The sequence below is a fragment of the Xiphophorus couchianus genome, chromosome 20 (genome assembly GCF_001444195.1).
Source record: "Xiphophorus couchianus chromosome 20, X_couchianus-1.0, whole genome shotgun sequence".
Taxonomy (NCBI): Eukaryota; Metazoa; Chordata; class Actinopteri; order Cyprinodontiformes; family Poeciliidae; genus Xiphophorus; species Xiphophorus couchianus.
In genome coordinates this window covers 18,976,984-19,004,855 of record NC_040247.1, presented here as the reverse complement: position 1 = coordinate 19,004,855, position 27,872 = coordinate 18,976,984, and the positions used below count along the sequence as shown (strand labels likewise).

General features: G+C 42.0%; 2 protein-coding genes across 9 annotated transcripts in view; one reads left to right on the top strand and one right to left on the bottom strand.

Moving 5' to 3' along the window:
- The window catches only part of LOC114135321 (low-density lipoprotein receptor-related protein 1-like), a 109,300-nt gene that overhangs the window by 68,903 nt on the left and 12,525 nt on the right, over positions 1–27,872 (top strand). For all 7 annotated transcript variants that reach the window (XM_028002518.1, XM_028002516.1, XM_028002517.1 and 4 more), the window contains 45 exons: positions 581–778; positions 3,523–3,727; positions 3,816–3,980; positions 4,067–4,311; positions 5,692–5,823; positions 6,478–6,705; positions 7,143–7,317; positions 9,473–9,567; positions 9,667–9,816; positions 9,912–10,052; positions 10,218–10,343; positions 10,466–10,597; positions 10,689–10,823; positions 11,838–11,967; positions 12,084–12,210; positions 12,299–12,450; positions 12,535–12,659; positions 12,746–13,120; positions 18,103–18,292; positions 18,378–18,582; positions 18,695–18,887; positions 19,278–19,403; positions 19,695–19,823; positions 19,907–20,026; positions 20,184–20,297; positions 20,398–20,547; positions 20,693–20,815; positions 20,906–21,022; positions 21,158–21,286; positions 21,362–21,484; positions 21,582–21,722; positions 22,642–22,829; positions 23,338–23,521; positions 23,594–23,679; positions 23,764–23,883; positions 24,038–24,225; positions 25,002–25,207; positions 25,352–25,540; positions 25,617–25,765; positions 25,853–25,946; positions 26,047–26,163; positions 26,246–26,365; positions 26,852–26,974; positions 27,066–27,191; positions 27,271–27,387. In XM_028002518.1, the coding sequence (XP_027858319.1) occupies positions 581–778; positions 3,523–3,727; positions 3,816–3,980; positions 4,067–4,311; positions 5,692–5,823; positions 6,478–6,705; positions 7,143–7,317; positions 9,473–9,567; positions 9,667–9,816; positions 9,912–10,052; positions 10,218–10,343; positions 10,466–10,597; positions 10,689–10,823; positions 11,838–11,967; positions 12,084–12,210; positions 12,299–12,450; positions 12,535–12,659; positions 12,746–13,120; positions 18,103–18,292; positions 18,378–18,582; positions 18,695–18,887; positions 19,278–19,403; positions 19,695–19,823; positions 19,907–20,026; positions 20,184–20,297; positions 20,398–20,547; positions 20,693–20,815; positions 20,906–21,022; positions 21,158–21,286; positions 21,362–21,484; positions 21,582–21,722; positions 22,642–22,829; positions 23,338–23,521; positions 23,594–23,679; positions 23,764–23,883; positions 24,038–24,225; positions 25,002–25,207; positions 25,352–25,540; positions 25,617–25,765; positions 25,853–25,946; positions 26,047–26,163; positions 26,246–26,365; positions 26,852–26,974; positions 27,066–27,191; positions 27,271–27,387 (6,903 nt within the window). The remainder of the gene's footprint in view (positions 1–580; positions 779–3,522; positions 3,728–3,815; positions 3,981–4,066; positions 4,312–5,691; positions 5,824–6,477; positions 6,706–7,142; positions 7,318–9,472; positions 9,568–9,666; positions 9,817–9,911; positions 10,053–10,217; positions 10,344–10,465; positions 10,598–10,688; positions 10,824–11,837; positions 11,968–12,083; positions 12,211–12,298; positions 12,451–12,534; positions 12,660–12,745; positions 13,121–18,102; positions 18,293–18,377; positions 18,583–18,694; positions 18,888–19,277; positions 19,404–19,694; positions 19,824–19,906; positions 20,027–20,183; positions 20,298–20,397; positions 20,548–20,692; positions 20,816–20,905; positions 21,023–21,157; positions 21,287–21,361; positions 21,485–21,581; positions 21,723–22,641; positions 22,830–23,337; positions 23,522–23,593; positions 23,680–23,763; positions 23,884–24,037; positions 24,226–25,001; positions 25,208–25,351; positions 25,541–25,616; positions 25,766–25,852; positions 25,947–26,046; positions 26,164–26,245; positions 26,366–26,851; positions 26,975–27,065; positions 27,192–27,270; positions 27,388–27,872) is intronic.
- On the bottom strand, positions 13,565–16,833 carry LOC114135324 (delta-type opioid receptor-like). Of its 2 annotated transcripts, none has more exons than XM_028002528.1 (2): positions 16,489–16,833; positions 13,565–16,350 (listed from the first exon to the last, which is right to left on the bottom strand). In XM_028002528.1, exon 2 carries the CDS (start codon positions 16,274–16,276, stop codon positions 15,245–15,247), a length of 1,032 nt encoding a protein of 343 aa, XP_027858329.1. In that variant the 5' UTR covers positions 16,277–16,350; positions 16,489–16,833; the 3' UTR covers positions 13,565–15,244. The 2 variants fall into 2 exon arrangements, with proteins under 2 accessions (XP_027858329.1, XP_027858328.1); XM_028002527.1 differs by having other exon boundaries at positions 13,566–16,350; positions 16,446–16,833.

Sequence of the window (27,872 nt, the reverse complement as noted above, 5' to 3'; positions counted from 1 at the left end):
CTTGACCAAAAATCATTGCTTACCTAAAAATAAACAAACATGTTCCTTTGGGAAAATATTCTGTAAACTGACTAAATGGTGTGAGGCTGCTTTGCCTCTTTGGAACCTCAGAGTTACTGCAGTTGATGAAACCATAAATTTTACTCTCTAGACTGAAATCTTGTTCTAAAATAAAATTGTAGAAAAGCTCAAACATTCTTTTACTATGCATCAGGACAATGATCTGAAGTACACCAGTAAATTCAGTGTATGGCTCAAAACAAAATTGAAGGATTTGGAGTGTCCCAGTCAGATTGCAAACTTGCATTATGTTGAGATTATTTGACAACATCTTGAACAGGAGAGTCATGCTTGAAAACCGTCCAGTGTGACTGAATTATTTAACAGTTCTGCAATAAAAAGGATTGGGCCAAAGTCCAAGAGTGGCATAAATAAGGCCTAGAGGACATTTTTTGATTTGGTTAGTTTTTAGTATAAGAACAGGAGAGTCATTGCCTAAAAGAGTGTCAATCGTCTTGGGAGAATAAACTCAGCTGTAATCAATGATTTCTTGAGATCTTTTCTTTCTGTGTTTTCACAGATCCATTCAAACCATTTATTATCTTCTCAAACCGCCATGAAATCCGGCGCATTGATCTGAACAAGGGGGAGTTCAGTGTCCTGGTGCCTGGCCTCAGAAACACCATCGCCCTGGATTTCCATCTTAACCAGAGTTCCCTGTACTGGACTGACGTAGTGGAGGATAAGATCTATCGTGGGAAGTTGTCTGAGAATGGAGGTAAGTGTTTTTTTATATATAAAGACTAAATATAGCTTGATATATATCGTTTTTACAGATAAGCTACTATTTCTTTTCTTATGGCACTTGCAGTCTAAGTGGCTTGAAATCATATACATAAATTGATGAGATGTTTTCTAAAACTTGTACTTTCAATACCACTATTCATGTTTTGTTTTCAGTCTGTTTTTAATGTAGAAAGATGGATGAGTTGAAAATGTGCTACCCAGCTTTATTGATTGAAACTTAATAGAAAAATGCTTGGATCAGACAAAGATGGCCAAACCAAAACATTAGCTATACATTATCTATTTGCTGTAGAAGTTAAAACAATTACAGTTTAACTGGTAAGTATTTTTTTTACACTTTGCAATCTGTTTTTTACATTATTGTAACGAACATTGGACAAACATGTTTTTTTTTCTGCAAATATTGCAGTATTACTTTAGACTATGGAATTAATTGTTTAATGTAAAAGTCATAATAAGGTTGATGAACCATTGCTTCAAAATCTCACATCTTTGATTCTAGCTTGGTGGCCTATCCACTTTGAAAATGACTTTACCATTAGGCTGCTAGCTGTTAGCTTGAACAGCAAACTCACAACTTCCTTAACTAGTTGTTAGTTTGTCCAGCTATTACAATGATTAGCTAGCTATTAGCTTTACTAGTCGCTAGCTTAAGGACCTGTTAGGTGACTATCTCTTTGTTTAATTGGATATTGGCTTGTTAACTGCTAGGTTAATATGGACCTTACCACAGGGGCCGCTTTTCATTGGCTGACGCCCATTCTACGTGGTCACGTGTGTGGCCGTCTCACAAACACACCGTTAGCTTCCCGTTAGCTAAGTACAGCATAATGGCAGCACTGATACAACTTCTACACCTTGAAGCCTGTCTGCTACACAGTCTTACGTTAGCTAAACAGATCAATATGCAATGTGTCTGTATCTGACATACACTAAAGATTTTATTTTAGCAGAAAAGGCTTTGGACTAAATTGTTACTCGTGTTAGCCACGTTAGCACCAAGTACAGCTAGTCAATCAACCATCGCTGTGTTCAGGGAAGCGCTGATTAATAATCGAGACATAAATATCAAGCCTGGAAACTTGATATCGTAACGGACTGAATGTTATGTTTTTAACGTAATCTTTGCTCGTCTTGCGGGGAGCAGGCGGTTGCCACGGTAACAGGTGTGCTTAAACTACAAAGAGAGAGAGTAAAAAGGTAGGAGTGGTTTTGAGATGATCACCTGTTTGGGTTATTTTACCTTTGTTTACCTTCGCTGTGCCGCAATACAGCCGCTGTAGTTTCTAAACGTTGGACTAATTACCTCGTTCGTTTGTGAGTTTACGTCATTCACAACAAACATCAAATAGAACAAATATATTTCATAAAATTTTAACAAACAAATGGCTTCTACCGCGATAATTATGTGAAATTAAATTAATTATATCCCAACTTCAGAAGATTTGCCTTTACCTTTACAGAGCTCTTTGGTTCCTCCTATCAGTCTGTAGCTTCTCATATTGACGTCATCAAACCAAATTTCAGATCGACCATAACTGACTGACACCTGCTGGCCTCAGGTTTGCAACCAGCTTGTGACTGAGAAACCAGTAACCTCCTCCCAGATGATGACATGAACTTGTTAGTTCCTCTGTCCATTGAAGTAGCTGATATATTGTGAAAATCCGGTAGAAATGATGCACTAATGGAGTCATGTTTACATAGAAACACTGCAGGCTTTGTTTGTGAGACTTACGGTCACGTGGGTCGGTTGTGGGCGGAGCTTGGTAAGGTCCATTATTTTCCTTTCATCTGCGTTTGGCTGCCTAGTGCTGCTAACTGACTAGCTGTTGCTTCAATCTCCTCTGAAAAGAGGAGTTACAAGAAACGTGGTTACAAAAAACTTCCAGTTTTTTTGGTTACTTCCAAGAAACTTCTTGGAAGTTTCTACAGTAACTTGGTAGGCTACCACCCACTGTAACTTGTGGGTACAGTTCACTATAAAAAACATCTTCTTCAAACTTCAAATGGGTTGAAGAAATGGGTTCATTCATTGGAATGAACCCATTTCAGAAAATCCCAATTGTCTCTTTAAAGGCCTGTCAGTTACAGAGGTCTGTATTGAAGTTGTTTGGGTTTTTGAGCATGTCAACATTGTTCAGAACACAATACTGACTCATCCCAAATAATTACTCATCACTCTCATTAGGGAGGCAGTGGGAAATTAAAGGGTTAGAGAGAGGCTGTGATCTCTCTTTAGCCCTGACACCACATATTTAGCTTCTAGGAGCTGCTCTGTAATTGTACAGTCACTTTGTCTTTTGTTTTTATTGTGCCGTTTTGTTTTCTCTACATGGCATCTAAACACTTCATTAGGGGACAATTTGTGATACTTGGAGTCTTATTACAATTACAAAATTTCTAAGTACTAAACCCCTGCAGATCAGTGCTGTGGGCTACAGTAGCCTGAAAAAGCTGTCATCAGCAGATTCTTGCCAGCAGAGCCTTTAACCATGTGAAATTAAATAGAGTGCAAATTCAACAAGTACCTTCAGCACACAGATAATTATTTGTTTTCCTAAATAGCCTGATGAAACAGGATTTAATTGGGCATCACATAATAAAGCTTTGAAGAGTTCCACCAATACAACTTTATAAGTGGCTGGAGATGAAGGACCTGATAAAAATCAGGATGTTTGAATGTTTTTCTTGTCTCTTTTCCTCCTCCTTCAGCTTTAACCAGCTTTGATGTAGTGATCCAGTATGGGTTGGCTACACCCGAGGGTCTGGCAGTGGACTGGATAGCAGGAAACATTTACTGGGTGGAAAGCAACCTTGATCAGATCGAGGTGGCCAAGTTGGACGGCACTATGAGGACTACTCTGCTGGCTGGGGAAGTGGAGCACCCTAGAGCTATTGCTCTTGACCCCCGCGATGGGTAACAGCTGCACTGCTTGCTTTTACCTCCTGCAAATAAAACAGAGCATAGTCACAACAAGTCACTATGTTAAAACATATTTCTGCAGAATCCTCTTCTGGACAGACTGGGACGCTAGTTTGCCGAGGATTGAGGCTGCATCCATGAGCGGAGAAGGCAGGAAGACGATCCATAAGGAGACGGGCAGTGGAGGATGGCCTAACGGACTCACTGTGGATTATCTGGAGCGGCGCATCCTGTGGATTGATGCCAGGTCAAACAAATAAAAAAAATACCTTTTAGCTTTCACATTTTATAGATCTTTACAGAAACATGTAGCTAAAATTGTTACTTTCACAGATCCGATGCCATTTATTCTGCTAAGTATGATGGTTCTGGACTGATTGAGGTCCTGAGAGGCCATGAGTACCTCTCGCATCCTTTTGCTGTCACCATGTATGGTGGAGAGGTTTACTGGACGGACTGGAGGACCAACACGCTGGCCAAGGCAAACAAGTGGACTGGGAACAACGTGACTGTGGTCCAGAGAACTAATACACAGCCCTTTGACCTGCAGGTCTACCATCCATCCAGACAACCACAAGGTATCAGTGTATACAATCATTATTTGCCAACTAAAAGTCAATAGTTATTATTATTATTATAATTATTTGTTGTAAATGTACCTGACAAAGCATTACATTCAGCTATAAGTGCTTTTCTTTTGGTTGCACAGTTCCTCCAGTTTTTATCTTGCCATTGTTTTGTGTTTAGTTGTTTTGACTGCAGAGATGCACCAATCAGGCTTGTCTTGGCATGTACTGATTTCTGATTTCTTGCACTCTTAAGACTGAGTTATAGTTGCACTTTTGAGAGTTGGAGTTGAGCTCGCGTGAGCAAAGACAGCGGTATGGCATTTATAGTTGACATGTACTTTGGATCCATATTCTCCTAGAAGGTTTATATAAATGCCAGCATAAGGGGAGCTGCTCTGTAAGAAAATCTTCCAAATCATCCAATTTGTGTGAATGGTGGCATGCACAATTCACACTGAGTTACAAAAATTCAGAGGTGCACAACCAGACACTGCGACAGCGGCGAGGCAAACCTGCAGTGTTCGGGTCGATGCACCGCCACGCATCCTGTTCTATATGCCACCAATAAACCTAGCTTCAACCTACCCATCCCAATTTGGACCAATTTTGATTTTGGTTTGCTATGAGCTGAGGGAAAGTGAAATTTAGCTGGTTTAGTCTCTGTTTTTCAATTATGTGGATAGTTTCCTTTGGCAATTTTTCACCTATTTGAGGAACCAGGCTACCTTGGGTAGATATCTGTTACAGAAAATAGTCGGGAAGTTGTACTTTTCATACCTAAGCATCTTGTACTGGTTGAACATTCCCCACATTTTGCTTCAGTCATCTCCTGGTTTTAGTTTTCAGTTCATAGGTACTATTAACTTTAAAATATATAACAAAAGCAGTGTGAATAAGTTTGGACAATCATAATAAATTACACACTCTTTTGCAATGTTTATTTGTAATAAATCAATGTTAGTGGACATATTTAGATCAATTTAATAAAGCACCGTGGATGCAATAAAACAATAAAAGAAAGAAAACACTCATCAGTCATTTTGTAGAAAAAAAATGGTTGGGATATTTTACATTTATTTTCAGAAATGCAATTATAAAGTTAACAATTGTAGGAACTGTGGATCATCACTGTGACTTTTTTTTTAAGATTGTGTGGTGCTAGTGTCCTTTTCTATTAGTAGCTTCACAAGAAGAATGGCAGAGAGAGGAGAGGAAGCAATGCAGAAAATGGCCTGGGGTCGGCACCATCAGTGTCTAAAATAGACACATCAGTGTCTAAAATACACTGATGCCCAACTAATTTACTATTTGTGCACCTAATAAAATTACCGACCGTCTGCATGTGCACCTTCTCAGTCCTTCTTCTAATCTACACTGTCGTTTGTGCAGCTCCAAATCCCTGTGCAGCTAAAGATGGCAAAGAGCCCTGCTCCCACCTCTGCTTGATCAACTACAATCAGACGTTCTCCTGTGCATGTCCCCACCTCATGAAGCTGGGCACCGACAAACGGACGTGCTTTGGTAAGTCTAAACACGTTTGTTTTTTTTCTTACAGTAGAGAGTGGAGGGGTTGTTGCTGTTTGTGTGTAGAAATGTGAGTCTCTGAACAGGGAACGTCTAATCTTAATATAATGTTTTCTTTTTTATAGTGGCAGTCTGTTTATTTTTTTTGCTTGAGTTTAATATTCAGGCCAAGGCTCTCAATTATGTTGCGTGATATTGGATCCGAGGAGCCATTATTTCTGTCCCCCACATCCACAACATACTCTTGCCTGACTGATACAGTCTGACGGAGTCATTAGTCTCCTATCTCAATCCCCCCTTTCCATTTCTTATTTCTATCTCTGAAGCCGCGCAGATTTAAACAAACAGTGACTGCTGAGTTTATCCTATTTGTTCTGAGTTTTCACTGATTGAATTTACTCTCACCGCGGTTGCTGTGCTATTACCCTGCTAGATATAATCACGTCAGTCAAAAATACAATTGAATTAAGTGTTTGTTCAAGCAGCAGGAAAAATACAAAGAAGCACTCATCCTTGCAGCAACTATCCTTCCACAGATTAGGCATTACTTCCTTTCCAGAGATTACCCTTTTGACTTGCTGCTGCACTTACCGCTTGACTAATTTCATTGAGCATTAATGGACGCATGTCAACATCTCGTCTCCCCCGCAGAATCTCGCCAGTTTCTGCTTTACGCTCGACAAATAGAGATCAGGGGAGTGGACATAGATAACCCATACTACAATTACATCATCTCCTTCACTGTGCCGGACATCGACAACGTGACGGTGGTGGACTATGACGCTCTAGAGCACCGCATCTACTGGTCAGATGTGCGGACACAAACGATCAAGCGAGCTTTTATTAACGGAACCGGAGTTGAGACCGTGGTCTCTGCTGGTAAGGACGATGAGGCAGAGCCTCTTTCAAAGGGTCATTACTTAGACTTGTAAAGGAAATGTCTGTTTGGGCAGATTACTTTGGTATAATATTTTTTTTTAAAATGAGAAACTGGAAAGTATATTAGGCACGGACTGAAAAGATTATAATATTTTACCATTGAAATTCAGATAAAAAAAATAAACGTTTGTTGGATAGAGGGTTAATAGTCAAAATACAGCTAGCAGACAACCAGCATACAAGTGTGCAGACATTGTTCAACTGAAAAATCAATGAAAAACTGTTTAAACTAAAATTGCTCCAGTGATAAGGAGTCACACTATAGTTTTACCTTTGTCCTCTCTACTGTCTACTGTCTATTATTTTTAAAAGGCTTGTTGAATTTCTGTCTAAACCAAAGACTTGATCTGCAATTTATGTTTGTTGTGTTTCATCAGATCTACCCAATACACACGGCCTGGCGGTGGACTGGGTGTCCAGGAACCTGTTCTGGACTAGCTATGATGCCAATAAGAAACAGATTAATGTCGCCAGACTGGATGGCTCCTTTAAAAATGCTGTCATCCAGGGTTTGGACAAACCACACTGTCTAGTGATGCATCCAATGCTGGGGTCAGTACCACACACTCACACACACGGAAATAGAAAGAGGCTGCTCATAAAGTTGTCAGATGTAGAAACACTTTCATTCTCGGAAACTGCTGTGAGACATATTTTTTCTTTTACCCAGTGACCTTTTCTTCCATATATGGGTCCGTACTGAACCCCCAGCACATGTGGTCTCTACATATAAACAAACACCCACTCCTATGACAAACACCTAACTAACTTTGACTTTAAAACTGATATTTTCAATGCCAGCCTTATTCATTACAAAAAGTAATCTTATAGATTACTCTATATACTATACTTTTTATGTTTGTGTAAATTCATAGCACTCCTAAAGCAAATAGATAAATAAAAGACATATAGAAACGTCATATAGAGAGGAAATAACAGAAATACAGAATAGTGCTGAGGTAAAGACTTTGCTGCTCTGAGTGAAGAGCCATATTGTCCAAAAACTACCACTGGTTTTACTGATAATGTAAAACACATTACTGTGCATCTTCTCAGTTTTCCCCTTATGTAGTCACTGTTAATAAATAGATTACCAACAGCTAACCCTTAAGCATTTTCTTACTATAAAAATGGCTTTAAAGTTTGTTCTCTCATTTAATTGTAATCCTCTGCTGCTTCTGTCTTTTATTTTGTCACTTTCTGAGCTCAGACAGACTCTGTGTCTGATTCACAGCCAGTGTCTCTGTCTTTCTCTCACTTTTTCCATTTAAGTTCTCTTTGTTTAATCTACATCCTGTCCCCTCCTGCGTTACTTAAAACATTCATTTTTCCCCTCCTGAGACTCTCCCCCCCCAAATCTCCAAACAGAACTTGGCTCCAGCCTCCCCCTCGGTCAAACAGCGCACAGACAAACCATCTGTACCTCAAATACTGTGGTTCTGCAGAAATATGTGTGCCTTTGTGTGTTTGATTTCCATTTAGAAAGTGTGTCTGTTGTTTGTTTACTCCGTTGTCTCTTTGAAGGACTCAGTGAAGAAGAGGACTGTTTCCGATCAGAGCTTTGTTGGTGTGTTTGAAAATGAGAAGCAGATGTTGGAACCATATGCTGGAGCTGCCTGCTTTCTCTGCCACACAAACACTCTTGACCCCAACTGGAGTGGGTGGGGTCAAGAAAGGTTGGGGCAGGATAATCTGTGTGTTTGCACTAAAAAAAGGGAAAAGCTTGAAAGAGGAAACGTGAATCCCCTAGTGTGTTTTTTTTTTCCCAGACATGTTAAATATAATAAAGGCTGTGGCTGGATGTAGTTAGAATTAAAAGGAAGTGATACATATTAAATAAAACTCATATACGCAATGACATATAACAAAGGGCTGACAATTCTATCTGGTTACGACGTGACATTAAACAATTAACTAAGTTAAAAAGGTTAAAAAAAATAAAAAATTAAACTTTTATGTTAGTTTATAAGTTTTCAGAGGTAAAAGAGTTTGTGAAATCTGGAGCTCTAGTTTTAGAGTGACATACAGTAGATTTCGAAAGTGTCCCCTTCCCTGGAAAACATAATTGGGAAGTGGAATGTAAAGAATACTTCATTTTCCTTCTTTTTTCTTTCTAGCAACCCAAAATCGAAAAATTGTTGTTTTTTACTTTAATCTGATATCCCAAGTGTGACCAATTGCAGTCAGTGTCAATCCAGATGTTGTATGAAAGCCTCAAAGGTATGCTAAAAAACAATTGTGGACAAACAGCATCACAAAGACCAAGACATGCAGCAAATGGGTCAGAGAGAAAGTTTTAGAGAGATTTAAAGGAGGATGAGGTCATAAGACCAAAGAATGACTCCCAATGTGACAGACATGAGTCAATTTGATAATCGTAGGCAAGTCTTATTGCTGTTCACAGATGTTCTAGTTTGACTTCTTTTGCAAGAAACTTTGACAAACTTGTCAATATTTGGTATGAAAAACTGGCTGGAACACATCCTGAGTTACAGTTCTCTGATTTTTATTTGTAAAAGAGTATCAGAACCATGCATCATTTGTGTCACATACACTACTTTGTGTTGGTCTATCAGAAAAAAATGCAATAAGATACATAAAAGTTTGAGAAATTTGCAAGGCTATATAGGCTACACTAAGTATTTTTTATATGTTCTGCTGATAAAAAAACCTTTAAAATCCATGTTTATCTGTGTGTCTACACCAGGAAACTGTACTGGACAGACGGCGACAACATCAGCATGGCCAACACAGATGGCAGCAACCGCAGTGTCCTCTTCATCAACCAAAAAGGCCCTATTGGTGAGAGAACCATTGTCCCCCCCTGTGTTTGTGACTAAGAGACAGCTCCCCCTAGTGATGAGGTCAGACATTGCTCTTACATGCTCTTTTGTTTCCTAGGTCTTTCCATCGACTTTGATACGGCTCAGCTCTACTGGATCAGCTCAGGAAACAGCACCATCAACCGCTGCAACCTGGACGGTTCTGGACTAGAGGTGCTGGAAGGCACCAAGGGCAAGCTCGTCAAGGCTACAGCGCTTGCTATTATGGGTAGGCCTTAATGTGCCCATTATCATAAACTCCTTATTTTAGCTGCAGTTTCAGCAGAAATGTGTAATGTCTATGTTGTGTGATGTTCGCCAAAGGGGATAAGCTGTGGTGGGCGGACCAGGGAACTGACCAGATCGGAACGTGTGATAAAAAAGACGGTGGCAACTGGAAAGTCCTGAGGAACAGCACTTCGCCCATGATGTACATGAAGATCTACAACGAAACCGTGCAAAAAGGTGCAACATTTGTTTGTTAAAGTCCTTTGAAAGGCAACGTGCATCTGTCTGACCGAGGGTCTAATTTAAAGCCTCTGAATGTTTATCACAGGCACTGCTGTTTATACCCGGTTACTCATCTTTGATTTATTTTGTGTGTTTGTCTTTGTGCGTTTCGGCTCACAGGCACCAATTTCTGCAGCAAAAACAATGGAGACTGTTCCCAGCTGTGCCTCCCCACCTCCCACAACACCAGAGCCTGCATGTGCACTGCAGGATACAGCCTGCGAACCGGGCAGCAGTCCTGTGAGGGTAGGATGTGTTTGCATGCATACAAAGATCCTAATTTCAAACAAATTCTGCTTCACAAGCTAACATAAATGGTCAGGGAGTGGCTCAGAGATTTAGGAGATCTACTTTTGTGTTTATTGCAGGAGTGGGCTCCTTCCTTCTGTATTCTGTTCATGAAGGCATTCGGGGTATTCCTCTGGACCCTTCAGACAAGTCTGATGCTCTAGTACCTGTCTCTGGCACCTCACTAGCTGTTGGCATAGATTTCCACGCGGGTAAAGTTTTCTTTTTTCCCCCCCTCTCTGACTTTCTTGTTATAATTTCCCTTTATTGATCAGGAAGCCTGTTTTCTTTTGTTTGCTGTAGAGAATGATACAATCTATTGGGTGGATATGGGCCTGAGTACCATCAGCAGGGCCAAGAGAGATCAGACCTGGAGAGAAGACGTGATTACCAACGGCATCGGGAGAGTGGAGGGGATCGCTGTTGACTGGATAGCTGGTGAGAAGCATCACCAAAGAGACTGAACAATGTAAAACTTAAGAATGGCAACAAAAAAAGCAATACAGTCATTTGCTAGTTATATAGATAGATCATTTTAGTTGTTTTTTTTAATTTGACATTTAAAACAAGATGTGTATTTCAATGGCGATGTTGTTAAATGTGAATAACACAGTTTAAAAGAAAACGGACATTCTTTAAATCAACAAAAAATATGTGCTTTACTTGTACAGTTTTACAAGTGCTGCTCACAAAAAACGCCACAAATCTTAGAAATATGGCTGCAGAAAAAGCTTCTTTTTGTAAATCGCTCATGGAAAAACTAATGCATTTTTAAAGATAGCTCGGAGGTGCACTGTATGAGTGGGTAATAAACTCAACTGTCTGCAATTAAATTTATATACTCCTTTATTTAAAATCATGTAATTATGTTTTTATTTGAAGTTCACTGAACTCTGTGAATACAAAACAAAGTTTCCCCCAGAAAATTTGCTAAGCCCAGTGGTTGGGCGCTAGGGCAGTCATTCATCCAGCTAGAGGTGCTGTTCTTGAGTTGAAAAATGTTTAAAATTGACAAGAAATGTGAAAATATCACTTGATAGTCATGTTTTATTGAAAGATTGGAAGATTAACACCTGAACACCAACTATAAAGTCTTAAAAAATGTAAACATTTTAAAAAGACTTTTTAGTGCTTTTAAAACTATAAAAAGACTATAAAGACTTTATAGTCTTGGTGTTGCCAACTTTATAGTTATAAAGTCTTAAAAACTGTAAACATTTTAAAAAGACTTAAATAAATAAGCAATACTTAGCCTTGTGGGGGCACAAGTAAAGCCTGGTGGCCTGCCAGACTTATAATACACTCGGGGATACCCTGCAAAAATATTTTAAAAACTTGAACTAAAAAAGGGACAGATGAGCAAAACATGTCATTTTTAGACTATATATACAGTGGACGTACATCTTGCCTACAGATCTGTCTGTTTCAACATTTCTCCTCTGTCCTACACAGGAAACATTTATTGGACTGATCAAGGTTTCGATGTGATCGAGGTGGCTCGCCTGAATGGCTCCTTCCGGTACGTGGTGATCTCCCAGGGCCTGGACAAGCCACGCGCCATCACCGTGCATCCTGAGAAAGGGTGAGAATTACAAAATGAAATACGCTGTGCAGCTTAACCACCAAATTTGTAGTTTCAGTTCACTATTGATTACACTATTTAAGTGTTTCTGTGCTCCTACATGCTTTTACTGGCAGCTACCTGTTCTGGACAGAGTGGGGTCAGTACCCCCGCATCGAGCGGTCCCGCCTGGATGGTTCACAGAGGGCGATCCTGGTCAACGCTAGTATCAGCTGGCCCAACGGGATCTCCATTGACTATGAGGTAAGCCACAATGGAGCATTTCTTTATGCTGTTAAGATGAAAGTGCAGGGAGTGTGCAGCATCGTGATTACTTCATGTTGGTGTGTAGGACGGTCTGCTGTACTGGTGTGATGCCAGGACAGACAAGATTGAGCGTATTAACCTGGAGACTGGAGAAAACAGGGAGGTGGTGCTGGCCAGCAACAACATGGACATGTTCTCTGTGTCTGTGTTTGAGGGCTACATCTACTGGAGTGATAGGTCAGATATTCCCCAGCTGCTCATTATGATTTTCTTTACGTTTCCAAGCATTAGCATCTGATGAACGCTTTGTATTTTGTGCAGGACACATGCGAATGGTTCCATCAAAAGAGGCAATAAGGACAATGCATCAGACTCCGTCTCTCTGAGAACTGGTATTGGTGTTCAGCTTAAAGATATCAAGGTTTTCAACAGGGCCAGGCAGCAAGGTAAGCAAAACCAAAGAAGGGGAAAAAAATATCCATAATTTGATTTAAAAATCAATACAGGTCCTTATGCTTGTGTCTGTTCGCAGGAACAAATGTGTGCAAAGTGAACAATGGTGGCTGTGAGCAGCTGTGCCTTTACCGCGGCAATGGCCAGCGCACTTGTGCCTGCGCCCATGGCATGCTGGCTGAGGACGGCCGCGGCTGCCGTGACTACGACGGCTACCTTCTCTACTCGGAGCGTACCATACTCAAGAGTGTCCACCTGTCAGATGAGAACAACCTGAACGCGCCTATAAAGCCGTTTGAAGATCCGGAGCACATGAAGAACATCATCGCTCTCACCTTTGACTACAGAGGAGGAGGGGGCAAAGGAGCCAACCGCATCTTCTTCAGCGACATTCACTTCGGTAACATCCAGCAGATCAGCGACGATGGATCGGACCGCAAAACTGTCGTAGAGAGTGAGTTTCCCTACTTTTCAGTTTTAGTTTTGCAACTCGGTCAACTTTTATCTCCTCATAAAAACATTCATACTTTTCAAGTTGCATTTTGTAACATTACAAACAAACTTTTGGGGGGTGCCTCTATGATAAACCACCACAAAGTAGTTCATAGCTGAAAAGCAGAAAGAAACTGATACACGGTACTATAAATTGTACTCATACGAATTTGAAAAGTACGGCATAGATGTCTTTGTATTTAGTCTCTCTGAATCAAAATACTTTGTAGAAATTGTCTGTTCAAATGCCCCTTGTACAAAACGAAGAAGTTCAAAGGGTAAGAATATTTCTACAGATATTTTCTCTATTTATCTTCTTTCTTTTTTATTCCCACATTCTCCTCCAATATACAAACCCTGTCATTTGCCAAACTGTGTTTTTTTTCCAACCTTTTTCTTTCGATTTTAGAAAAGGGCTTGTGTGTAACCGTCAACCCCCTGATGAGAAATCCACCTGGAGAACAAAGCTGCAAGATTTTCCACAGAAACTCCCACTTATGTAAACAGAACCAGGAAATCTTTCTTCTCAAGTTGTTGCCAAACCCAAAAGAAAGGGGAATTATTTTTTTATTTATGCTTTGAGAACAAAATGGACAGGAGGTCCAGAAACAAATAGACCTTCATTTACTTTATCTGAGCACAACAAAACACAGGTGCAATGTTAATGTTTTACCAAAGTAGCTTCGCTTTAATCTGTTTAACATGGAATGTGATTCAGAATTGGTTCTCCTACTGCGCCCGTAAGCCATCCACACCCACAGCAAATCTTGTGATCGTCTTATGCAATTCAGTTCTCCTATCTGTAATCTACACTACAGATAAAAAAAAATAAATGTTTGTTTTTATTTCTTTACCAAATAATGCGTTCAGATTGAACAAATGCTGTCTACAAACATCGGTTTTCAAGTTTTACCACAGGCTGTTAACTAGGTTGAAGTCTGGACTTTAACCAGGTCATTTACACATGATTATGCTTTGATCTATATTGCTGGCTCTCAAACATTTTACAGTAGGTAACACCCAAGTACACACAAAGTTTGACAGTTTGAACAAACTCATTTCATTTAAAACAATGGGGCAAAAGGAAAATAAGCTTCATAATTTGTTGCTCAACACTTATTTGTTTGTTTGGGATAATTGGTCAGAAGAGGGAGTTTAATGTTATGTTTAATGTTCTATTGTTACTCTGACATGTACATTTACAAGATTTAAAGTTGGAGAAATTAACAGATTCTGAGTCCAAGTCAGAGGATTCTTACCAACCCCAACGTCAAAATCCAAAATGGCTACTTTGCACTTTAGTCGTGGCTGAATATGAACAGGAATGACTTTTTATTTGTACTTTTTATACAAATCACATACTGTGCTTTATTAAACTAGTTGCTGTGCTGTTTGACAGTACAAATCTCAGAAAAAATATTTATTACATTGTGTTGCTACTAACAGGTCTCCTGATCAACAAATAACATGAATTAGTTAGCAAATTTTATTGATTTTCTAACTTGAAACAGAAATACATTTAGATTTGATGCTATTTGCTGATCTGAGATTGAACTTTACAAAGGAATAAATCACAGCGTAAGTTGATCCCAGCATTTGTTCCTGGCCCACTCTCATCAGTTGCTACACAATTATTACATTAATATTTTTCTTGCAAATTATTAATGCTAAAATTTCATCTAAGTACCACTGAATGCAGACCATAAATGCCTTTTAGCTCTAGCTGCAATGTGTTGCTGTACAGACAACGACCCTAAACATGCAGTCAGTTTTCTTTAGCGGGTTTGCTGTATCTGCTACATGGCTTGTAAACAGTCGAGCCTTCTTATCTCTTTATTTCTTGCCACTCTTCCCCGGAATAGACAATTCCTACTGTTCTTGTAAACCATCTGGACACAAAGCAAATTTTAAGACCGTTTTGCACAATGATCTCTTAATGCGACTCAAGGGTGAATACCGGTTTACAACGAGTGGCATAGCTTTCCAGTTTCAGTCTGTCACCGATGCCAAGTGGCAACCATTTTCTTCACAGGTCTTACAGCATAAAGTTTGTTTTCCGGTCAGTGAGTTGGTTACATTAATACTGTCAGACAACAGACAACACCACATCGTTCTTTACTTTTTGCCGTTCCCGTTTGAAAATTCTCAGCAGATCCTGTCTGAACTTTTGGGACATCAGGACGTAGAGGATAGGGTTCATCACCGTAGAAGAGGTTGCCATTAGGCGAGCAAACACACTAAAGGCGCCATAACGCGGCGTGGCCCCAGTGGCCCCCGAGTTTGGATTGGCCAGTAAGGCCAGCGTCAGTCCATACGAGGGCAGCCAGCACACAGTAAAGGCCAGCACCAGCATGGCTGTTGTCTGAGTCACTTTGCTTTGATAGCGCTCGACTTGGGGGGCCCTGCCAGCTTGCTGGCCCCGCCATAGGAACACGTAGATGCTGCCGTATGCCACTGCGATGGTGACCAGTGGAAGCATGAAGGCTACGAGGAAGTGAAACAGTCCATAAATCATCTGCTGCTCGTGAGATAGGAAGGCAAAGCAAGTGAGGCCGTCAGTGATTTCTCGAGGGGGTCCCACGGAGCGGAAAGCCAACTGAGGGGCTCCGAGGGAGCAGGCTGGGACCCAGATGAGGACGGCGATCATGGAGACCCTGCGAGGGATGAGCAGGCTGTATGCTCTGGTGGGTTTCACCACAGTCAGATAACGAGAGACGGCCAGCGCCGCCAGGGTGAAGACGCTGGCGGACGAGCAGGCAGATCCCAGGAAGCCCACCAGACGGCACATGACGTTCCCAAACGGCCACTTCTGCATGGCTATGGAGACCGTGTAGAAGGGAATCGTGGAGAGCAGAAGCAGATCTGCAGCGCTCAGAGCCAGCAGCAGGATGTCCGTTCCCGTGCCCATCGTGGACACCTGGGGAGTTTGTCCAGTGTGTCCCACCCCCCTCCTCTGTCGTCCACACAAGATCACCATCACTAAGCTGTGTCCAGTAACTCCCAGGATCAAAATGAGTGAATCCATTATGGGGACGAGGATCTGCTCCACGCTGCTGCTGTTCCCCACTGGACCCTCTGGACCAGAAGAGTTCAGCATCCTGTCCACAGTCCAGGTCATTCAGACGCTCTTAATACTCCCCAACAGCTTGTTTGGTCATTACACTCAGCCAGTCATAAAACAGCTGATAATACCTGTAGAAAGGATTAGTCACAGTCAATAACAGTATTCCAAGAAATAACATCATACGGATTTCCAGACACGTAACTGTGAGGGTGCTGACAATTACCAGGCAGTTTTTAGAGGAGAAGGTGATAGTTAAATATAAACACCTGCTTCTTCTTGACATACTCCTATCGGGACATGACCGTCAACATAACAGACTTGTTTAGTGATGTATCTATTTTCCATGTGCCGTCCAATCAGCTCTTTGCTCCTCTTTGTGATCCCTGTGATCTTGAATGAAAGCTGTGAGTTCAGGTCTGGCACCTCACAGCAGCCCACCGCTCCACATCACTTCTCAGTCGGACAAATCAATCCACAGCCCTCTTTTCTCCGCAGAGAGGGATATTCTGCAAAGCATATTGGGAGCATGATGTGAACGGAGAAGGTGAAAAGCTTAACTGTAAGCGGTAGGTGAACTCTGGACCGATTATGAGACAGCACAGCAGAGATGGGTTGGTCGCCTCTCTGTGGGAGGACCTAATGAGGCCTAGCAAAGTTTTTTTTTTTCCCATGCTTCATCATTTTAGGTTCTTATCAGAAAGGATAAGATTTGTTTAGAAGTCCTTGTGCATGGATGTACAAAATATGCATAGAAACTATAAATAAACAAGAGGAGTCAGTGGAATGGCGTTCGCCTGCAAAATCTGGGTAATTATTGACTTCCAGCCTGATAGCAAACACTGAGCAGCTATCACACCTACTGCAGGCAGCTGCCATGAAATCTGTGTCAGGAAAGCCACTATTAGGAGTTATAAAACTGGAACTCATCTGTATGATTGGCAACAGCAAATGTATACATGCCGAGATAATTTAGGTCAACAAAAAGATCAAGGAGTTTGTGTAAAAAGGAAGATTTGGAGATTTACAGCTCATTAGCAGCTCTAAAGAGAGAGGGAACAAGGAACAATGTATTACATGTACATCGATTTTTACTGCGCAGTGATTTATGAATGCAAAAGAAGTGTTGTTTGGAAAGTTGCTCAACTTCGGAGCAGCGTTGCTTCACTTAGAAACATTCATAACAGAAACAGTGAATCATGTCTGGTGTTAGACTGAAGATGTGCCTCATCTGGCAAGGAGCCTCACTGGGTATTTGGCCAGAAGTGGGAAAGACTTAGTGAGGTCGTATCCAGTCCTGAGAAAAGACCTCTTTTATCACTATTAACAATGTTCCCACGAGATCTTGGAAAATATGGAATTTAAATGTGAGGATTTTCTACGGATGAAAGCATAGTAAAATATGTGTACGGCACAATATCTGTCCATCCATCTGTTTAAGAACCGTGTAATAAAAGGAACTATTACAGAAGTTTATTTTTATTTTTAAGCAATCCTGCTCTTAATGAAACCTTGTAAGCGTGCATGTGTGGCTGTTTCTCATTAGCAGCACAGCTGTTCTCAGTCTGAACTTTGTGTTCCTCTATCCTCTGGTGTACTCCACCTCCCTACAGGCAGAAAAAATCACAACGTTTAGCTCATTTCAAGGTTGTGCAACAGAAAATGACCCCCTCTCATCTGTTGATGTAGTGTAATAAAAAGTTAGCTTGTGTCCTTTTGGCATCGTGGTTGTTGGATAAAAGACCTGAAGGACATATTACTCCCAACTCCAGAGTTGTGACTTTGTGATACCAGGCAGCACTTACCTGCAAGCAGAGGACTGCGTTTGGCATTTGAACACAACCTGTGACTGACATGCTTCTTCGCTTTCCTTCCTGTGTCAGATGTGGGCTCTGTGGAGGGCTTGGCGTACCATAGAGGCTGGGATATGTTATACTGGACCAGCTACACTACGTCAACCATCACCCGCCACAATGTGGACCAAAGCCGCTGGGGCGCCGTTGACCGGAACACCGTGGTCACGATGTCTGGAGACGACCACCCGAGGGCGTTCGTGCTTGACGAGTGTCAGAGGTCAGAGCTGGTTTTTTCTTTCTTAACTTTCACACATTTGTTCTTAACACTGACCATGTCTGTGTTGCGGTATTTCTACCGACAGCCTGATGTTTTGGACCAACTGGAATGAGCAATCTCCCAGCATCATGCGTGCTACGCTGGGTGGTTCTAACGTCCTGGTGATCATCGGCACAGATATCAGAACCCCCAACGGGCTGGCCATCGACCACCGAGCTGAAAAGCTTTATTTCTCAGATGCCACCCTTGACAAGATTGAGCGCTGCGAGTATGATGGCAGTCGGAGATACGTACGTAATCACATATCCGACCTTTGTAAGGCTGTGCTAATAGTAGCAATAGAATATGTGTGGATGTGATTTCCTGATCAACTGATGTCATAAACTGTTATTTCTACCTCAGGTGGTGCTGAAGAACGAACCGGTCCATCCGTTTGGCCTGGCTGTTTACGGAGACTACATCTTCTGGACGGATTGGGTCAGGAGGGCTGTCCTTCGTGCCGACAAATACACCGGGGCTGAAATGAAGGTGTTGCGTGCCGACATCCCCCAGCAGCCCATGGGCATTGTTGCCGTGGCCAACGACACAAACAGCTGTAAGTCAGGGCTCAGCACGATGTGTGGAGTGATTACTTTGTCATTATTGCAGCTCTCCACAAATAACCTGACGTAAGTCAAAGTCAAAGCTGATCTAAGTTTTTGTTAATATTTATGCGCATGAATTCAGATTCTCTTTGCAAGTTATATGGTGTTGCCTACATTTTTAAGACAACACCGTTGCTTGCAGATAAACACGCAAGCCTTAAAATAGTGTAGATATTTGTATCTGAGGGCTTGATATTCAAGCATGAGAAAATTCTGGACTTCTCTACTTGGGATCCGGCACGATTGCTATATGATAAATGGTCTTCCCACAGTTGCAAGGTCTAATTTCTAGGTACCGTGTGCAGCTTTGTTTACTTCTCACAATCCTCATGTTTGCACAGGTGAGTTCTCTCTGTGCCGAGTCCATAACGGAGGATGTCAGGACCTGTGTCTGCTGAGCTCTGAAGGAAGAGTCACCTGCGGCTGCCGTGGCGAACGAAAGCTTTTGGACGACAACACCTGCACTGGTACGACGAGAGTCAGATTAACTAAAAACAGTCTGGATTAACATGTGTGGATCCATAATCAAACATTAATGCGCTCTAAATCTCTTAACTAGATTCTATTTTATGAGGATGTTTTCACCAATCTAGCTATTGCTTCCGCTCTGATCACACACCTGAGGGAATAGCCTGCAATTAATAATTTAAGAAATATACGTTTTGACAAAAAAAAAAGATATTTTGGAGTTCATTTTGGTTTTTAATGAGGTTTAAATTGAAAACCTTCACTTTTGCCCTCCTCTGTTTGTGCCTCAGGCGTCAACTCCACCTGTACAGGCGTTGATGAGTTTGAGTGCGGAAACGGAGACTGCGTGAACTACACTCTAACTTGTGATGGCATGGCTCACTGCAAGGACAAGTCTGATGAGAAACAGTCCTACTGTGGTGAGGACAATCTGTCCTCTGTACAATAATGTATTTTTCTTTCTGACATTGGAAATTTCACCCCATTTCTCTCTGGTTCTCAGCCAATCGCGTGTGCAAGAAGGGCTACAGGCGGTGTACAAATGGCCGCTGTGTGGGGCACAGCTCTTGGTGCAACGGGCAGGATGACTGTGGAGACAATTCGGATGAAGTCTTCTGCAATAGTGAGTCTACTTTGAGAAAACGGGGAGAACAGTGGAGTAAAATTACTATAAAAGATTGCGAAAGGGTTAAAAACTAAAGTACTAAATAATTGGGAATGGCTAAAAACTGCTGAGTTTTAAAGTTCTAAATGCTTATTTACCTGAACACTTTCTCCAGCCACGTTGTGCTCAGCCGATCAGTTCCAGTGCAGAGATGGAAGCTGCATCTCCAACTCCAGCAAGTGTAACCAGAAAGTGGACTGTGAGGACGCGAGTGATGAGATGAACTGTCGTAAGTTGATCCAGTCTCTTGGACAGAACAGTAATAATTTTCTGCTAAACTCAGCATGTCACTCGGAGGCTTCAGTTTTTGTTTGTTTTTCTTCACGAAGCTCCCACGGACTGTTCCTCTTACTTCCATCTGGGAGTGAAGAGTGTGATGTTTCAGAAGTGTGAGTTCACCACGCTCTGCTACGTCCCCTCATGGCAATGTGACGGAGCCAACGACTGTGGAGACTTCTCAGATGAAAGGAACTGCCCAGGTGCTTTGAATCTTCATCGACTGATACGTCGAGTATTCATCTTAGATTACACCAGAAGAAACAGAAAAATAAAAAGAGAACAGTTTGAACTTAATTATAATACAGGATATTTTTCTTGTGCTTATCGTTAACTTTGCTCTGTCAGGGGCCGGCAGGACGAAGTGTCCCCTGCCCTTCTTTGCGTGTCCGAGCAACCGCTGCATCCCCATGAGCTGGACGTGCGACGGTGAAAATGACTGTGAGAACGGTGCCGATGAAAATCACTGCGGTACGACCTGAGACGAGCTGAAATCCTGATGTATTCTTATTTTCCTGGAGAAGTGATGCCTCTTTCATACCCCTATCTTTGTTTTTGTAGATAAGGTCTGCTCACCGTCGCAGTTTGAGTGTAAGAACCACCGCTGCATTTTCAGCCGCTGGGTGTGTGACGGGGCTGACGACTGCGGTGACAACAGCGACGAGGACGTTCACTGCAGTAAGCGCAGTGAACGTAGAATTACATCTGTGCTGTAAATAAATGGAAGGATAGCTGACCTGAGTGTGGCTTTATGTTTTTTTTTTATGATACTCTAAAAAATTCATGTGACTGAGCTGTAACATTTTTTTATAGAGAATAAAAGCTGCAGTCCGGGGACATTTCGATGTCCTGGGTCAAATGTGTGCATTCCTCAACGCTGGAAATGTGACGGCGACAAAGATTGCCCCGATGGGTTCGACGAGAGTGTCACAGTTGGATGTGGTGAGCTGAAGCCCTCTGCTCTGTTTGAGGGAGAAATAAATCACTTGTTTTCTCACCAAATGATTTCTGTCTCAGTCTTCAACGACACATGCACCGGGGACGAGTTCATGTGCCAGAGCCGAGAGTGTATCCCCAAGCACTTCGTGTGTGACCATGACAAAGACTGCAGAGACGGCTCCGATGAGTCCCCCGAGTGCCGTAAGCGGTCCTCTTCCACCTAATGGGCCAGTCATTCAAACACTTTCTCCTTCTCTTGCCATTTTTATTTGAGTACACTCGCTGTTTGTCACCGCAGACTACCCGCCGTGTGGTCCTGACAGTTTCCGCTGCGCCAACGGAAGCTGTCTGCTCCACAAGTCCTGGGAGTGCGATGGAGAGTTTGACTGCCATGACCATTCAGACGAAGCACCGAAAAACCCTCACTGCTCAAGTCCAGGTCAGATCACCACAAACACACCATACTGCTCTGGGAAAAATAAGAGACCACTGCAAAATTATCAGTTTCTCTGATTTTACTCTTTGTAGGAATAAGTTTGAGTAAAAGTAACATTGTTTTTTTTTTCTATGAACTACTGACAACATGTCTCAGAAATTCCTAGCAACAATTTATTATTTATTTGCAGAAAATAAGAAATTGTCAAAATAACGAACAAGATAAAGTGCTTTCAGACCTCAAATAATGCAAAGAAAACAAGTTTATATTCATTTAGAAACAACAAAACTAAAGTTTGAACTCAGGAAGAGTTCAGAAATCAATATTTGGTGGAATAACCAGGAGGTTTTCAATGGGGTTCAGTGCAGTGGGCTCTTCAGTTTTTCCAGAGTTGTATTTGTTGCATTTCTTAGATTTTTTCCTTTAGGAAATTTAAACTTGCTTCAACATTTTAGTGTTTTTTTGTAACATTAGACTTGAGATTAATGCATGAAAATGAGAACCATTAACTGGAATATCAACATTTTTTATTATTATTATTTTAGTTGTTTATTCAGATTTATGCATACATTTATTTACAACAGTTGTTGTCAGCCTTGGGCAGGACAATGTAGTAAAAATGATTATTCATAAAATTTGATTTCCCTGAGTTAGGAAGGTTAATTAAACCAGAAAAAAGCAGGAAATGATTTGAATGCAAAATAGAAACAACACTAAAGCAGAGAAAGCAACAAATAAGCTGCAAACAACCACAATAAATGTCTCATTGAACATTGAACAAAAAATGCTTATGTGAAAGGAAAAAGTCTGATTTCTCAATAGACTAGAACTAACCTCAGAAGCAATCTTTAAAATGTCATCAGCTTGAGTGAAGTTTTCTCTCCGCTTGTTTCTCATTTAATTTCTTTGTTCCACTGAACAGAAAAGAAATGCAATGACACCGCGTACGCCTGCAGTAATGGAAAGTGCATCGCTGAGGCTCTGCTCTGTGACCATAAGGACGACTGCGGCGACGGCTCTGATGAGCTGAACTGCTTCATCAATGAGTGTCTGAACAGGAAATTGAGCGGCTGCTCGCAGCTCTGTGAGGACCTGAAAAAAGGCTTCAAGGTGAGCAGGAAACGAAACGTGTTCAGAGTGGACCAGAAAGCCTGAAACTGGATTTATATTTACAGTATGCTGGAAAGAGTTTGGACAACTGTGTGTGATGTCCTGTTTTCTCTATCTACCCGATTTTCTAAAGGTTTCTTCTTTTCTTGCTTCCTTTCTTCTGTACTTTCTTTGGTTCCTTCTTTCCTCCCTTCCTTGTATCCTTCCTGCTTTTCTCCATTCCCTCCTTCTTTTGTTCTTTCACTCCTTCCTTCCTGCCTTACTTCCTTCATTCCCTCCTTTCTTCTTTCTTTCCTACCTTCTTCCATTCCTTTTTTCTTCTTTCCTTCCTTCCCTCCTTTCTTCTTTCCATACCCCCTTCCTTCCTCTCTTCCTTAAATAAATAGCTGCTCTAAATTCATAGCAAATATGTTTATAAATTGTATTTACTCTTCTAAATGTTTGACAGGAAACATTTGTATCCATGTTGGCTGTTGCTTTACCAGCTCCTTCCTTTGCTCCCTCACAGTGCCGCTGCCACCCAGGTTTCCGTCTCAAAGACGACAGGAAGACCTGCGTTGACATAGACGAATGCACAACCTCTTACCCCTGCACCCAGCGCTGCATCAACACCCATGGCAGCTACCACTGTCTGTGTGTGGAGGGCTTCCAGCTCAGTCCGGAGAACCCAACGATATGCAAATCTGTTTCTGGTAAGAAAGCGACAGTTTAATAACAGTCCCGTGTTTCAGACAAATCCCCTCATCTGTGCTCTCACCTTGCAGACGAGGAGCCGTTCCTCATCTTTGCCAACCGCTATTACCTGAGGAAGCTCAACTTGAACGGCTCCAACTACACCCTGCTCAAACAGGTGAGCCCTATGCGTCATTTTGGTGATTGTGCTGCAGACGTTTGTCGTGTCATTAAACTAATCCGACTTCTCTGCTGCTGTCAGGGCTTAAACAACGCCGTGGCTCTGGACTTCGACTATCGGCAGCAGATGATTTATTGGACAGATGTCAACACGCAGGGCAGCATGATCCGACGGATGCATATCAACGGCAGCAACGTTCAGGTTGGTGTTGCAGCGTCCTGTCTTTGAACGATAAGAGGATAATTAAAGCTGCCAGCCTTCTTAACATCCTCATCCTCAAGCATGAGGATGACGATGTTAGAAATAATTAGACCCATCCATGTTACATACAGATAACTTCTTGTTCTTCTGTCAGGTTCTTCACCGCACGTTGCTCAACAATCCTGACGGTCTGGCTGTGGACTGGGTCGGAGGAAACCTGTACTGGTGTGATAAGGGACGGGACACTATAGAGGTGTCAAAGCTGAATGGAGCGTACCGGACGGTTCTGGTCAATAGTGGCCTGAGGGAGCCACGTGCCATCGCTGTGGACGTTCGCTACGGGTGAGAGCGATCAAGAACCAAACGAGTCCTGCATCTCCACTGTGATGTCGATATTATTTAAAGTGGATACATGGTCATACAGTGCAAAAGTTAGATAGTAAAACCTTTGTTTCACCAGGCAAAATGTTAAAAACAATTTCTTATTCACAAAAGTACATTTTGTCATATCAAAACAGTTCTCCACCAAATATTGATTTCTGAGCTCTTCCTCAGTTGAAACTTTAGTTTTGTTGTTTCTAAATGAATATGAATCTGTTTTCTTCGCATTATTTGAGGTCTGAAAGCACTGCATCTTTTTCGCCATTTTGCCAATTTCTCATTTTCTGCAAATAAATACTAAATTGTTGCTTGGAATTTCAGAGACATGTTGTCAGTAGTTCATAGAATAAAAAAACAATGTTCATTTTACTCAAACATATGTCTAGAAAAAGTAAAATTAGAGAAACTGATCATTTTAAATGGTCTCTTAATTTTTTCCAGAGCTGTACATATAAATGCTGGAAAATACTGTAATAAATAAACAGTTAGAGGACAATGAGCCTAAAAATTCAACCAGTCCCACAGAAATGATTCAGAATAAAGAATGTATTATGTTAGAATTGGCAATTCAAAGCTGAATTGTTGCGTGAAACATTAAATAAATCACCCGCACTACTTTTTTGTTCTCATAAAACACATTAAAGTGATTGTTTGTGACAAAAAGTGATATGTTTTAATGGCATGAATACTTTAGCGTGAACAATAACAGTAATATTACTCATGGTCATCCCTGACAGGTATTTGTACTGGTCTGACTGGGGTGACAACCCTCACATTGGGAGGATCGGGATGGACAGCACCAACCGGAGTGTCATCATTAAAGATAAAATCACCTGGCCTAACGGCTTAGCCCTGGACTTCATCAACGACCGCATCTACTGGGCGGACGCTCGAGAGGATTATATCGCGTTCGCCAGCATGGATGGAACCAGCAGACACACTGGTAAATCACAGATAATTAAAAACATATTTAACTTAATTTTTATTGCTTTTTACTTTGTTTCATTTGTCCTGCGTGTTGGTGCGCGCGCGCGTGTGTGTGTGTGTGTGTGTGTGTGTGTGTGTGTGTGTGCGTGAACTCCTGTAGTTCTCTCTCAGGATATTCCTCATATCTTTGCCATGACTCTGTTTGAGGAGTACATCTACTGGACAGACTGGGAAACAAAATCTATCAACAGAGCTCATAAGACACAGGGGACCAACAAGACGATGCTGATCAGTACCCTGCACAGACCGATGGACATCCACATTTTCCACGCATACCGCCAGCCTGATGGTACACGCTGCTCCAATCTTTGATGTCTCTGTCTGATTTCATCCTCGCCGTTTACGTTCCCTTCTGTTCTCACCAGTGGCTGGCCATCCGTGTCAGATAAACAACGGCGGCTGCAGTAACCTGTGTTTGCTCTCCCCTGGCGGGGGCTACAAGTGTGCATGCCCCACCAACTTTTACTTGGCCGCAGACGGCAAACGCTGTCTGTCCAACTGCACGGCGAGCCAGGTGAGCTTGTGCAGAGGTGTCACTAAACAACTTGTTTTCCCCTTTAAAAAAATAATAAAAAATCATGTTTATCATCTATTCTTTTAGTTTGTCTGCAAAAATGACAAGTGCATTCCATTTTGGTGGAAGTGCGACACAGAGGATGACTGTGGGGATCGCTCAGATGAGCCCGCAGACTGCCGTAAGTGATTAGCCAGATCAGTCGATTTCTGTTGATTTTCTTGTTGATGTTTTAAGAATATTGTGTTGTAACGATGTGCTGTGCCTGGCCCTCCCTACAGCTGAGTTTAAGTGCAAACCCGGTCAGTTCCAGTGCGGCACCGGCATCTGCATCAACCCTGCCTACATTTGTGACGGAGACAACGACTGTCAGGATAGCTCTGACGAAGCCAACTGCGGTAGAAACACTCGCACATGCATAATTACTGATTTACTCTTTTTCCGTACACCACTCGTTGCTCATGGGCTTCCCTTTCTCAGACATTCATGTGTGCCTGCCGAGTCAGTTCAAGTGTACCCACCCCAACCGCTGCATCCCAGGAATCTTCCGCTGCAACGGCCAGGACAACTGCGGGGATGGAGAGGATGAAAAGGACTGCCGTAAGTCACCTCTGATGTTTATTAGTTTCAGCGCTTCGTAACGGCGGTCAGGGGTTTTACAGTTTTCACTGTTTCTGTTACTGTTGCAGCATCGTCCCACAATATGTTATAGTCTTCCTGACAACCATTAAATATAGATCTGTGATAAAATATAGATAATATCAATACCAAGTTATCAAAATTGAATTGATAATAGCGTGGTAAGATCAATATTTTAGTTTTTGATTTCCTCTTGTTTTGTTTTGGTGTTTGGTAGTTTCTAAATGTTGTTTCCATTTTCTCTCAAATGACAATTTTTGCTCAAATATGCAGTATTGCGCATCTCTACTGATCATAGATACAGTTACTATTTACAGGATTAGATTAAATCCTCAGTTATTTTGTCTCAAAATGAAAGAAAACCGTGTTTTTGTAAATATACTCCATAACAGTTTGTTTTAATGTAGTGTTGCTATAATAATTCAAATGTGTGCCTTGCTGTTGTAGCGGAGGTCACATGTGCTCCCAACCAGTTCCAGTGTGCCATGAGTAAGCGCTGCATCCCAAGGGTCTGGGTCTGTGACCGGGACAACGACTGCGTGGATGGATCTGATGAGCCCGCCAACTGCAGTAAGATGAGCCTTTAAAATAAAACAGTGGTAAAATACGTGCTTTTCGATGTGAGTCTATTGAAGTGCTTGCGTCCTCCTCCGCATCGCAGCTCAGATGACGTGCGGCGTGGACGAGTTCCGCTGCAAGGACTCGGGCCGCTGCATCCCGGCGCTCTGGAAGTGCGACGCTGAGGCGGACTGCAGCGACGCCTCCGACGAACCCAAGGACGAGTGCGGTGAGGAAAGGCTCTGCCCCGGAGGCAGGAAGTGTTTGATGTCGCTCTGCAGAGCCTGACCCTTCCTGTTTGTGCACAGACGAGAGAACGTGCGAACCTTACCAGTTCCGCTGCAAGAACAACCGCTGCGTGCCCGGCCGCTGGCAGTGCGACTACGACAACGACTGTGGGGACAATTCGGATGAGGAGAAGTGCGGTAGGTTCTCTGTGTTCTTTTTATTACCCTTTGAAGATGCACAGCTCATTGTGTGAATGAAAACCAGCTTGTTTGTAACTCTGCATGAGCTTTGCTGTTGGAAGAAAACAGAGGCGGTAAGGAATGTGTCGCTCTTCACTTTCTGTCTGCTGTAGCTCCTCAACTGATTTCTGGTCAGTTGGTCGGTTCTGTGCACATCTCACATCATCTCATGTCTTGTTTTGCATTTCACACTGGCCTATTGCTGTGAGCCAGAGGTAGGTGCTGTCACTGTTTCAGATCAACCGCAACCTTCAAACTCCCAGTCTTGCTTTTTTTTTCTCCTCCAGCTTTTGTGATCTCTTCTGCAATCCTTCTCCTTTCTTCACCCACTGATCCCTATAATGCAATTAAAATACCTTATTTTATGTAACTAGGCCCTGCTCCTATTCTGTTCTGAGCGTCTCTAGTTATCCTCTCCTTAAGCCTTTCCTGACTGACTCCCT